A 13,862-nucleotide genomic window follows, 5' to 3' on the forward strand; every position below is an offset into this window, starting at 1 on the left:
ACGTCTCGCTAAATAAATAATCTATTTAAACATGTGATATAATGATGCGCGATCGGTGTCCGATGCTGTGCCGTGCTCGAGTCATGTTTACGATTGTAATTTTTTAACATCAGTGTATTCTTAGTGAGACCGCATGGATAACGTGCCACTCGTAAATGTCAAAAGATAATACAAAGTGCTCAGTGTTTCTGATGCCAAAATGTTCTGTGTGAAGATCCTCCACGATAAAGCTCAGTATGCGATGACGACGTTTGACGTAAGTCACGTGACCGTCCGCCGGATGTTACTTTTGACATTTACGTGCTTGTAATATTCGTGTGTGTTGACATTGTGTGGATGGTACGATTTCCTGTCTATAGCGTTGTGCGAGTAATCGGTTAGATGACGTTACCCACAAGAAATTTAACGATGTTTTTTTCAAATCAATCGAATTCGATCTTGTGCGAATCTTTTCTTAAATCATTTATCGAAATCGTCTCATCTGGACACAGTCTGGAAACATATTACTAATATTTACATATTCTTATATGATAATACAGCGATGAACAATGTTCCATTTTAATAAACATTACTGCTCGATGTTTGTGTGTGAGAATCGTTCCAAATGTTGCCAGATGTTTCGACCCACTTTGATAGTTCTCTTTAAAATCAAGCAGTACTAAAATTTGCACACACAAACAGCGAACATTTTTATGAAGTTTTTTAGATCTTACATTATTGTACGCGACTCGTAATGCAAAGTCTTTATGTCTTTGTCCTTTGTTTGTATCCATTACGTAATCATAAACGTTTTAATGCTAGGAGGAAGTAACGTGTGGCAACTTTGATGTGTTCGCAGTAAACCTATCTTGCTTGCTCTACGTGAACAGAATGCAAAATAAAAACTGCCGAGAACGCGAATCAGTTATGAATATGACTATTTTTGTAACTGCTATATAGCATAACAATGCAAATGTTATCTTTCTGAATTTCCGTATCGAAATATATATCGTGTATCTAATTTAAAAATGATATTTTAGTAACTGCGAACTATAACGTTATTAATTTTTATAGCTATAAATCCTTCGTTTTTCAAATACACGTGGGAAAGATACAAAAACAATATTCGGTAAAAAGTTATCGTCAAAATCTATTAATACATTATTGTAAAAAATTATTTAAAAAAATGTTACATAAAACGTATTCTCCATTTGCCTGGTAAACAGAGAATACGCACGTCCTTCAAGAAGCACGCGTATCATAATCTCAAAGGCCGGCAAAGCATCTCCGATTCCTCTGGTATTGCAGATGTCCGTCGATGAACACTTTGGCCCGCTGCTCGTTTGCCCCTTCTCTTATATAAAAAAGGGTACTAGTATTTAAAAATAGTGCAAACTTTTTATATCCTGCTTTGTGATTCAAGTGTTGCTAATGATAATGGCTTGTATATGCACATAATAAGTATGAACTGTCGCGTGAGAACTGATGCCTATCTCGGAATGCACCTCTATAACACATTCCCACTAAACAAACAAGGAAAAGTGTGTCAACGGATTATAAACAAAGGGACATAGAGAAATTTTAAACTTATTTTGCTTAATTAAATTAGTGAAATCAAAAGGTCATTTGCTTATAGTCTAGTTTTTCTTTTTTAATAAAAAAATAAATTTAAAATACAATTTCAAATACTTGTTACTTCTAAGGATATAAATACATACTTTGCATTAATAGTGCAATGGGCGGTTGTTTACCAATTGGTTACATGAATACAATATGCTAATTACTATAATTTGTAAATATCCATATGTATATTTTTTACAACGGATTTTTAATATTATTCATCAATAGCTATTGACGTTCGTGTAAGACGGATTAATAGAGTTCATAGAGTACATCTTACATGTGACCGATCGAATAGCTTGTTTAGTTTTCTAATGGGAGAAGTCATTCGATTTTAATTCATTCCTCTTATAACAATAAGAGATCAGTCTGACATCTTACAACCACACTCTGAGTAGGAAAGTTAGTTTTTATTTATTAACTAGCTGTCGCCCGCGACTCAGACCTAGACGGGATTAAACAAAAATAATAATTAGTTGCCTATATGTTCTTCCAGACTATGCTCTACATCTATGCTAAATGTCATCGAGATTCCCTAAGTTTTTTTCTTATTTATTAAAGAGGCTTTGTTGCAATGCGACCATACAGCCCCATAAGGCTTCCAATTAATAATACATCTAATCATCTACATTATTTCTCACACATATATCAGTCAACTTAAACATCATCCTGGCCTCGTCAGTAGACGGGTAAGACAGGATAATGTTTATTTGACCGACATTACAACCAAAACCTTAAAAAAATTAAGTCTGAACCGTTCGTTCCGAGCACACTTCAATACAACGTGCTGGATGTCTTTCACCACACCACAATCTCTGGAATTAGGTGATTCGACTTAACACTAGATTCCTTAAGTTGTTTTGGATATAGGTACCTTCTAACAAACATCCATCCATCTTAACATTCGCATTTATAATATTACTAATATTAAGATTTTTATTTTGTGGTGAGTGTTTCTAAACTGGAATTTTCTTTCAGTTGGAGGAGGACATGTTCTCGTGCGGGGGCGAGGTGCGGGGCGGGCGAGTGCCGCCCCCCTCACTCGGCCCTCCCCCAGATGCCCTTACCGCGGTGCAGCTAAGGCGGAGGCACGTCGTCGCCGCGATAATACACAGTGAAAATTCATACGTCGCCACCCTACAGAGGCTTGTGAATGTTAGTATTTTAGTACTGAGCTTTTATTTACACTTTTGTTTAGGAATCGAACAGTCTGTGAACAGTTTGATGAGTCCGATTTTCATCTGTAAACCACACGATATTCTTTGTTGAAATCTTTTTTATACTCAAGACACAAAGAACACTATTTTTAATAAGCATTGAAGGTAGCCTGATTAAATTAAATACGAAAGTCAGACGAACAAGTGAGCGGCTATTTCACCATAGAAACAATAAAAATTAAAAGCTTTTAATATGCGCATAACAATGAATGCCATAAGGAAATCATTAGTATTGCATAACTCAATACAAAACTAGATCGTTCTATTACATTGGAATTTAATTCCTTGTATTTGTTGTTTTAATTTGAAAGCTTAAACGTTCTTTATTTAATATCGAAGCAGGTTAGTAGTTTCGAGGGATTAATCTCGTCTGTATTTATGTGAAATTATACACAGGTATAGTAAATTACATCAGAATAGCGTTGTAGTGCGAATAAGCTGCTAATTGCAAGGTCGCTCGAGGTATTTGATTTTCGCAAGCGCGCCGTTCAACAGAAATAACCGGGAGTTGTCAATGAAAGCTTGTTACGGGCATTGCGAAGGCGTTGCGCGACCGCTTGTCAATGTATTAATCTTGTGGTTACAATTAACAAACTATTTATGAATTACGTTGAACTGGAAAAGTTGATCGAGTATGCATTAATACTGCGTTCCTAAATATAAATTAATAACTTGTAGAGTAATAATTTAAAATTTAAAATCAGATTTACTGAAAAGTATAAATTACCTTAAGAACCTCAATAACTAACTAAAACATGTTATAGTCATGGTGAACAACATTGTAACCTCTTTATTGAGTTAATATTAAACAGAAACTCTGGCGAATTTACGCCCAGTGAAATAAAAAATAATTCCAGCTATCTTATTACAAAATAAAAGTGAATATAAAAAGTTTTCATACATAATTTATTCATAGAGAAATTCACTTACGTGAATAAAGTTACATCTGCTATGTATAATAATGCATAACCCGCGTTGTCATACTATAACAAGTAAGACGCCTCGAGCAGATTTTTTATAATCTCACTTATTACATACACTTGCGTATCTAAACAATTTATTTCACCGGCGTCGTATAAAAATGTGATTAAGACATTTTTTATACTTGCCACTAAAAGTGGTTACGTTAAAGTTTGTTCGGTTAATAAATTGATTCGATCAATTATTAGTTTCACCGTCGTTTGTTACCTGTTTTCTCAAACGTCGTACCAATCAAAACACAACCAAATTGACGAATCAATTAAGTAAACACGTGTCACGATAAAACGAATCATGATCGAAGTTAAACTGTTCCAGTTTTTAATACCATTTCATTTCCTCACAATTAAAATGTTATTAAACTAGACAGATTTCCTATTATGTAATGAGAAACAATAGTGAAATTTCGAAGCAATTTTCTTTTTAAAAAGAAATTGATTTTTTATGGCATCCATAATTTAGTTCAGGAAAAACAAACTTGTTGGTAGCTCAAATCTTCTATATAAGTAACAAGAAAGTGTGAACTTTTCGTGATGACTGAAAATATTTTTTTCACGTATGTTACCTTAAACCTTCGAATATTAAGAGAGTATCTGATTAAAAGACAATCTCATTCTGACAGGTAAACCTAAACAACTAGTAGGTATTTCTGTTTTCTACATACTTCAGGTACTGTTTTGATGATTCGTTTGTGTATGCGGATGCGGTTATACGAATACTTAATTTACTTTCCACATTTCCAATATATTTCGATACAAAGACGTAATAAAAAAAACGTAAGAAAGTAAGTGAACATAGATAACGTAACATCTTATATATTTTTTAACATTTCTAAGTACTTTCTAAAACTATTTAAATAGAGAAACCACTAAACAAGTACCTGCGAAAAATATAAGTTCGCGCAATGTATTCGAATACCTTACTCTAATTGATTCTATCCACACCTTTCACCGTTTAAAGAGAGTAAGAGCCTTGTTTTATGTAACATTGTATAGCTTATTTCAGTGGCTATTCACAAAATTCTGTACAGACTTCTGCTACTATGATAGTATGCATATCGTAAGATTAAAAAAAGCTTTCTGAATATCTGAATGTCAAAAAGTCAAACCATTTCAAAAATTAAAAGCAAATTGTAAAACTTATTCATTAAAATATTCGAACTCAGTAAAGAACTTTCTTTTCACTGCATCTTCACTCCATTGTCTTCATACTGAAAATAATACGACACGTGTACTTACATAAAATATTCTTCGTTCCACTTTAACATTGTTCGACCAAGCCATGGTAGAAATTTGCATATTAGGAAGTAGGACATTTTGTATGGACATTTGCAAGTAGACACGAGGTCATCGCTTTATTAAATGGCTTCGTTTGTTTATATTTAGTCAGCAACATTGACACTATGTAGCAAGCTAATGGAATACCAAATACAAACATTACGTAGTAGTTTTTTTTTTCAAAACATTTTTCTCAGTGTTCATTTAACTTGCACATTAAATTTATATTCACACATATGTCACCATGAGAACAAAACATACAGACAAATACACGTTTCCTCCTTTTTGAAGTTGAAGAATAAGGATAGTACTTTAAATAATCTTGAGGATTCTTAAAAACTCATCTGTGTCATTAAAAAAATGCTATGTTTCAAGACCTTCTTACTGTGGTAGATCTCGCAACAAAAATATTTGTTGGGTGCACGAATGGGCCGGGTCGACCAGTGAAATACCACGACCACACAGAAGACAGTCGTGAAGTGGAAGCAATTCCGCGTTTCGTCTGATTAGTGTAGTGCCGGAGGCCTAATTGTGGTCCACGTTCCCTTCCCACCCTTTTCTTATAAGGATTTAACAAGTGGATATATCCTCTTTCTGTGCGTCCCCTCCTCTGTCGATTAACGGTAGGCAACGCATCTGCAATTGCGGATGTCTATGGGCAGCGGTCGCTTTGCTATTTAGACGGACTCAGGTGATCGCTTGCTCGTTCGCCACCATATGATATAAAAAAGACATATTATTTGTAATGCATGATTTACTTATTACAGCAACAAGTTTACTTAAAAGTCAATACACGAGTGCTGACGTAAATTAATAAACACGACACATAGTAACTATTTCGAGAGATGACGTGATATGACGACTCCACACCTTTTTATGTTCCTGTCTAAACGACAAAGTTCGAGACCAACAAAAAGTGTTACTTGAATGATCGTAAAAAAAATGGTAATTTTTTATTTATTTCTATAAAGACGTGTAAATGTTTACGGATGTTATGTATATAAATTAATTGTTAAGTTTTTCATGACCTTTGTTATCTTGAGCAAATAGTTATGTATTTACAGATATTTTTTTTATTGTCTTTTATCGTATTTTCTTCTTTCTTGTTACCGTTATTATCTTGACTTACATATTAATTACTTCCCCTTATAAGTGAACAATCGATTCAAATGTGTTGTACCTACTTTATATTGAAATAATTGTCGCCCGCGACTCCATCCGCGCGGAGTTAAAAAAAAACTTAACTAGTAGCTACGTTTTTTTCAGTTCTTCCTGGCTATGCCAAAATTAATCGAGATACGTTGAGCCGTTTTGGAGATACATTGTAACAAACATCCATCCATCTATCTAAACATTTGCATTTATAAAATTAGTGAGATGAGATAGTTTATTCGATTTGAAGACTGTCCTTTGTTCATATTAAGGTATATATCTATTTTTTTTAAGGTGAATGGCGTTTGAATCATCCTTTTCATTTGAGCCCCTTTAGTAGTAGACATAGAGAGCATAAAATGAAACTCGTTATTTAAGTAAAATTACATACAAACAACACTTAATCTACATAGTTAATTCCAGACACAATGGGTGACAAGGTTGAATTTATAAAGCACGTGTAATGAGGACATTCAGCCGTCTGACACTCAATTATCACGCTCCATATATTTTTAGCGTGATCCAATGTTTTCATGATTGTTTATAATGTTTATTAATACACACAAAACCGCGACGACCCTGAATTTACCTAGAATATATTTGCGGAAGTCACGTTCGAGGATATTATATATCTTTTAAATCTTTAATATATATATTTTTATGTCATCTATGTTTTTGTTGCGGATATACTAGAGTAGTCATCCGAATGAAAGTTATATTAAGTTCGTTACATTATAAAAGTGCTATCCGCAATTATGTGGATTGGTATACTTGTAGATTAGGTATACACTAGCTAACGCCCGCCAAACCGTCCGCGCAGAATTGAAAAAAAAACGTGATTTGTAGCCTGTTCTTCCAGGCTATTCCAAATTTGAGGGAGATCCGTGGAGCCAATATATAGATGCCTTTTAACAAACATTCATCCAAACATCCAAACTTTCGCTTTTAAAACATTAGTAGGATTTAAAGTTCACGATTTCTGTAAGAGACAGAGAAGGATGTCAATATTGTTGTTATACAGGTATTACGACAATGGAAACTCACGGTAACTGTTGTCAATTGTACCAGGACTACAAGAAACCGTTAGAGGAGAGCAGTCCAGCGATACTGAACGCCAGCAAGATCCAGACGCTTTTCCACCGGCTGCCTGACATCCTGCAATGTCACCTGCACTTCCGCACCGCGCTCGCCGACTGCGCCGCTACGTGGGACCGCGATGAAAAAATTGGTGAGCCAATACGATATGCTGCGCTTTAAAAATAGATCCAGCCCCCGTAGATAAGTTTACCTTCGACTTCGTTCGTTACATTCGATTACCTGTATCGTTAGTAAAATTATGTCAATTCTTACTTTGTCTATGAAGTACATTGTATTAACAGCTGTAAGGTTATATGACAGAGTTAAACTCAATTTTTTTTTGTAATTTGTTCACGGGTAATTTTTCACAAAATAAAAATTTGAAAACGGTCTTTCTATAGAGTATGGACGCACTTTCATAAAAATTCTTTTTGTTACGTTTTACAAGGAAAATATTTTTACAGGCGAGGTCTTCCTTAACGCATTCTCAAAGGCGGTGGTGCTAGATGTGTACTCTGACTTCATCAACAACTTCTCCGTGGCCATGGAGTTGGCGAAGATGGAATCGAAACGCAAATCCGCGTTGGCTGACTTCTTCAAAGTGAAACAGATCAGTGCCCACGATCGGCTCTCCTTCTTCGGACTGATGGTGAAACCGGTGCAACGGTTTCCTCAATTCATAATGTTCTTGCAGGTTACACTTCTTTACTATTATACACTTATCTTTTGTTCGGGGCTATTACCGAATCTGTTATATTCGAAATAGCGAAAGAAGTATACTTGTATTATTTCAAAAACGTGTAAAACTTTCAACTTTACACCTTGGAGGATTACAAAGGTTTTTTTCACCTTTATAGTGTAGTTTCTGTTCAATTTTAGACATTTAAACGAACATTTAAACTAAACGAGAAACATTAATTAACGAAACACTATAAGACATTTCGTTTGAATTTACACCGTATTTTATTGTTCCGAACTAATTATTTTCAAGTTAAAATGGAACAAAACAAGTGAAGTAACATAAATCACTCCACAGGACCTGTTAAAGCACACGCCGCCCGGTCATGCCGACAGAGTGGCGCTGCAAAGGGCCCTGACTCGACTAGAGGCCCTCGCTGAGGCCTTGAACGAGAGGAAAAGGGACGCAGAAAGGACCCAGGTAAACGAGAACATTCGATGACAACGAAATCGCCTCTTAAAATACGCACACATAAAAACATCTTTAGTTTTCTCAGTAGTTCTTTAATTTAGTAGTGGTTTTTTGCAATACAAGTTACTTATTGAGATTTGATGTTTTCTCCTTAAATAAACTAACATAATGTTTTAATTATTAGAAAAGGAGAGTCTCTTATATTCTCTGTCTTACTCTGTTGCGTTCAGTCGAACTTCTAAATTTAATTTTTTTTTTTACAATTGTTTCCTTATTAGCATAAAGTCTATTAACATATTATGTTTTAGAAATTCGGCTTACTAAGTTTATATTTTTTATTTTGCATACAATGGGATTTATTAAAATTATTTTAAAATTAAACTTAACTAACAACATTTAGCTTTCAAATTGTTGCCCGTGAGTTGAATGTTGTGTATTCTATAATATACTAGCTGTCGTCCACGACTTCGTCAATATAAAATTTAAAAAAATGTGCCTATAATATGCCGGCACATATCAGCTATCCGTCAAAATCGGTTCAGCCGTTACCAATATTATTCTGAACAAACGCGGCTTGCGGACAAATAAACATACAAAAATTTTAAAAATTGTTTTTCGTTACCAAAGCAAATACATCATGTGTACGAAATGTGATATTTTTTTCGATATTACATACATATAGTCTAATATTTGTCATATATGTAATATGTAATTATACAATAAACTATAAGTTGTTGCTCTCAAAGGAGAAACAACAAAAGCTATTGCTTCCTGACGTTTTCAATTAGGTTTAACATTTGGGTTATATCTTCGATAATACAAAGACCCGCGTGGCGTGACTTTTTCTTTTACAATGACATCTTACAGTGTTGTCATCACAGATAAATACACTTCATTTAGATATATTTAGTACAAATGTGATATATTGTTCAGGCTTTCCGCGCGGCATTGCGGCGGCTGACACGCGGGGGTGTGGCGGGTGCGGGCGGTGCGGGAGGCACTGCGCGCTTCGGCGCCGCTCGTCTGCTCGCCTCGCGCGCTGACCGCAGACATCTGCTGCGACAAGACGACCTGCTGCAACTTGTGAGATCAATTTAACCCGCTTATGTTGATAACTGAACGAAGTAAAACCTCGTTCGAATAAAGGCATTTTGAATCTTACTTTGGTAGTGTATATGATAACCTTGAGGTAAATTAAAAGTAAAATCAGATGATAGTTTAGAATCTGATTTTAAATATTATCGATTCTACGAAAAAAATACTCGTATCTTGTATAATGAATACTAAGTGTAATTATTGCCTCGATAAAAAAACACATTTACGATGTTTATTTTATCTATAAATTTTGTATTTTTTAGGAGTTCAATCAATCTGGTGCATTAACGAAGTGCAAGCCGCGCCGGCTGCTGCTGCTGAACGATTTGGTGGTATGTGTGTCTGTGGGCGCAGGCGGAGATGCGGAGCGCCTAGGCCTCAAGTGGGCACACCCTGTACATGACGTTGACGTCCTCGACACCGGCACCTCGCCAACACTCAGCAGAGTGCTCGCACAGGGTCAGTATACAATACATAATACCGATTACAGCTTTTGAAACTGTATTTACACTGCTTTGTGAATTAATATTAGTGCCTGTGGAAGTCGACTAGCAATTTTACAAGAGTATTCAAATTGAGGTTAAGAACTTAACTTGTAATATGCAAGTCCTGGGTTCGAATCATGCTATGTACCAATATTTTTTTAGATATGAACATTTATCCGACGTTAATGTAAACATTGTGATGCAACCTACACATTTCAAAAAGATAATTTAAAGATACCTGTAAATTCGACCAACCCGCACTTGGTCAGAGTAGTTGACTATGGCCTAGTCACAACTAACTTAGGGTTCTAGCCCTTCTTATGTTTACTTATAGTGAGCTGATGATAAACCAAACTAAGACAGTTAATCGACAATGCCACATGACATATGTAAAAATTTTTTTTAGCTTCTCTTGCATATACCTGTACGTTACAACAACAAATAGCAACTTTTAATAAATAAACCTATGTGTAATTTATTTAAAGGTATGAACCGCAGCGGCAGCTTGCGTTCGAACTCTAGCAATGGTGTTGGCAACACGTCGACATCGACCGGCGACTCCTTGTGTAACGAGATGTCTGCGCTGATGCACGACTACGAGGCGGTGTCGCGTATGGCAGACCTCGCAGCATCACTACACGCACCCTACCCGGAGCTAGCACCCGACATGTTCCGCACACTGCTGCAGAATATACAGAAGAGTATACAGGTAGGTGTTAAACATATCACTCTAATACAGATCTCTGTTAATAGGTCCAACTTACACAAATTTAAGCTCCTCAAATTAAATTTTGTTTGTTTGCACAAACACTTGAAGTATTGTTGTTTCCACAGAAAAAAGATGACGAGATGGCGTGGGTGGACTCGTGCTGTTTACAACTGACGATCCGTGGGCGCGAGGAGCCGCTGACGTTCCGTGCGCGTGAGCCGGGCGCGCGGCTCGCCTGGGCCACCGAGCTGCGTCTGGCTCAGCTGGCGCAGGCCGCAGCCAACTCGCCCGCCTGGCGTCTGCCGCATCCCGTACCTCACCACAGTGTGCCCCTCTACGTCGCCGCCACACCAGTCTACTCCTCTAAACAACTCACTGAGGTACTACTTTCTTCTCCATAAGAGACTATCAAATAATAACAGGTTATAGACGACTAGTAGCCCTGCAGGTTGTAAAGCTAGTGAAAAGTGTCATAACTAACATTTAATTGGTTATATTTCAGGTGAGATGCGGTTGTTTCTACGTGAGCGGCGGTGGTGGTGTGGGCGGGGGTGGGGGCGGGGGCGGCACACGCGCGGGGGGCGGGGCGGCGTCGCGACGCGCGCGCTCTCTGCTGTGGGTGTGTGCGGGCGGCGCTCAGCACAGCCACGTGGCCGTACTGGCGCAGCGCGCCGCCAGCCTCAAGACCCTCGCCACGCTGCACCTGCCCGACACACAGGTATACATTGCCTTGTCCACGATCTCAAACTAGGGATCGAAATTTTTAGTGATTAGTTGTCCCAGAAAAAATTTGACACTGTATTTGGTGTTTGCAGGTTACTTCAATGGAGTACGCTAAAGGCGTACGACAAGTGACAACGCTGTGCGGCGACACGGTGTGGCTCGGCACCGAGGACAAGAAGATCATCATCTTCTCCGGCGTCGAGCCCGAGAAGCAGGAGAAGCTGACGGAGGTGCAGACTGTGGCCGGCGTGACGCAGGTGCGGTACCACTGCGACGCCATGTTCGTCGGCCTCGCCAACGGCCGCCTCACCGTCTACCGGCGCAGCGCAGACGACACCTGGGCCCTGCACGAGCCGCTCGCCATCGAGCTCGGCGACCAACCCGTCCATTGCGTCCTGCCCGTCGACGGCATCGTCTACGCCACCTGCGCCAGACGCGTCTTCGCCATTAATGCGCTCACCGCCGAGATAATGCGCATCCTCGAACTGAAAGGAGAAGGCGACAGATCTGTCAAGTACTTGGCCCACTCCGGTGTCGGTCTGTGGACGGCCTTCTCCGATTCCACATACGTCAGCCTCTATCACGCCGAGACGTTCGAGCACCTGCAGAATATTGACATCGCCGCCGACGTGGCGAAGACTATCGGAGCTCGGGAGGGCAGCAAGCCGGCCTATGTGTCCGCTCTGCTCGCCAGCCAGGGCTTGCTGTGGGTGGGCACGACGGCCGGCGTCAGCGTCACCGTGCCCCTGCCCAAACTGGAGGGCCTACCTCTGATAGGCGGGCACATCGCGGTGTCGTATCACGCGCACGCCGGGCCCGTCACCTTCCTCCTCTCCCTGCTGCCCGAAAACAGGGAGGTGGACGTTAACGTGGTCCGCCGCAACCTTTCCAATGCTCGAGCGTTAGCGGACACAACGTTACAGGAGTTCAAGGAGGAGGAAGCTAAGGATTCGGACAAACCAAAATTAGAAAGAAGGATATCCGAGGAATCCAGCCCGTACCGGCCCCAGCGCGTGCAGTCCGCAGTCGTACGCCGCAAGAAGCCGGGAGACGTGCGCCTCAGCAAAACGCTGCCGAAGTGCGCCAACCTAAACGCGTGCGACGTGTACGGTCTCTTCGGGGACCTGATGTTTGTGAAAGACTGCGTGGGCGACGCCGACGTGAACGGGTCGGGCGGCGAGGCGCTGCGGAGGAGCGACCCGGAGCTGGCGGCGATACCGTTCCGAGTGAGCACGCTGGACCGGCGACTGCGCATGCGCGCCGGTCGCCCCCGGAGTCTGGACCTGTCCAGCTGGTCGGTGGACTCGAGGGCCTCCAGTCTGTGCACGTCGTCCGGCAGCGAGGAGTCGATGGCGTTGCGCGGAGTTTCGAGAACTAGTTCGGGAGCTTCGGGCGCGGCGAACCTGGCGCCCCTCGCGGCCTCCACGCCGGACTCGTCCTCGAGCAAATCCTCCACCTCGGAGCGCTCCATCTCTAGGAGCGATTCGACCAATGCGGTGGAGGTGAGGACGAACGGCAAGCGCGAGGGGAGCGGCGAGAGGAGCGGAGGGCGAAGCTTGCGGGGCGCGGACTACATGATGGGGTGCGGCGCGCGGAGGTCCGTGGTGACGGTGGCGGGAGGGCGCGGGTACGTGGACTGGAGGCAGACGGCCGACGCCGCCGAGCGCCCCGCGCCCGCCGCAGACCCCAACCCCAAAGACGCACATCTCATACTGTGGGAGATGCGATTGTGACCTCATTCACAAAAAATCTCCGATATATTTTACAATAATAGCTTTCTATCTGCAATTGATGCGAATAGTGTGTCATATGTTGTAAATAAAATGTATGATATTGTATAAATTCCAACTTCGTTATTTTAGCGTAAGAATTGATTTATGTTATTGTGCTAATCGATTATAATTAATTGTCCCCGGCCGCCTTGCATACGATGAAGAGTTTTTTTTTTAATGTAAAATTTAAATTTACACTCAGTGTAAGTAATGTGATAAGCTTTAAATTATTGATGTTGTGCTTCATTAGACAGACGGCCTTACAAACGCTATTATTATACATATTTATAGACACAAGTGCATTATTTTTGTGGTTAATTATATTGAAATGTTATTAAATAGTTATCGAAGTCAAAATTATGTTAGCTTCGGAATTGACAAAATTATATGCAAAAAAATAGCAATGCAATAAAAGTATAGAATCCAATACAAAAATTAATAGTAAAATTTCGTCCATACATTAATTCTGTAGTATGTTATATCCATTACTGACTACTATTGTGGTATCCGCAGATGAATTGTTTGAAAGTTATTTGCATATTTGTTAAATGTTTTCTTAAAACTAAGACGTTTTCATCATAAAGTTGACAATCGGAAATATAATTTTGTATCATTACGAGTTTGTTAT

General features: G+C 39.7%; 1 protein-coding gene across 1 annotated transcript in view; it reads left to right on the forward strand.

Annotated features, from left to right (window-relative positions):
• The window catches only part of LOC106717714 (rho guanine nucleotide exchange factor 10-like protein), a 32,010-nt gene extending 18,282 nt beyond the window's left edge, over positions 1-13,728 (forward strand). The window contains exons 4-13 of the mRNA XM_045680447.1: positions 2,578-2,754; positions 7,292-7,451; positions 7,765-7,994; positions 8,337-8,459; positions 9,384-9,533; positions 9,809-10,004; positions 10,516-10,739; positions 10,865-11,119; positions 11,242-11,457; positions 11,555-13,728. Coding sequence (XP_045536403.1) covers positions 2,578-2,754; positions 7,292-7,451; positions 7,765-7,994; positions 8,337-8,459; positions 9,384-9,533; positions 9,809-10,004; positions 10,516-10,739; positions 10,865-11,119; positions 11,242-11,457; positions 11,555-13,195 — 3,372 coding nt within the window. The 3' untranslated portion in view covers positions 13,196-13,728. The remainder of the gene's footprint in view (positions 1-2,577; positions 2,755-7,291; positions 7,452-7,764; positions 7,995-8,336; positions 8,460-9,383; positions 9,534-9,808; positions 10,005-10,515; positions 10,740-10,864; positions 11,120-11,241; positions 11,458-11,554) is intronic.
• The last annotated feature ends 134 nt before the right edge of the window (positions 13,729-13,862 follow it).

This window comes from Papilio machaon, chromosome 13, assembly GCF_912999745.1.
Source record: "Papilio machaon chromosome 13, ilPapMach1.1, whole genome shotgun sequence".
NCBI lineage: Eukaryota > Metazoa > Arthropoda > Insecta > Lepidoptera > Papilionidae > Papilio > Papilio machaon.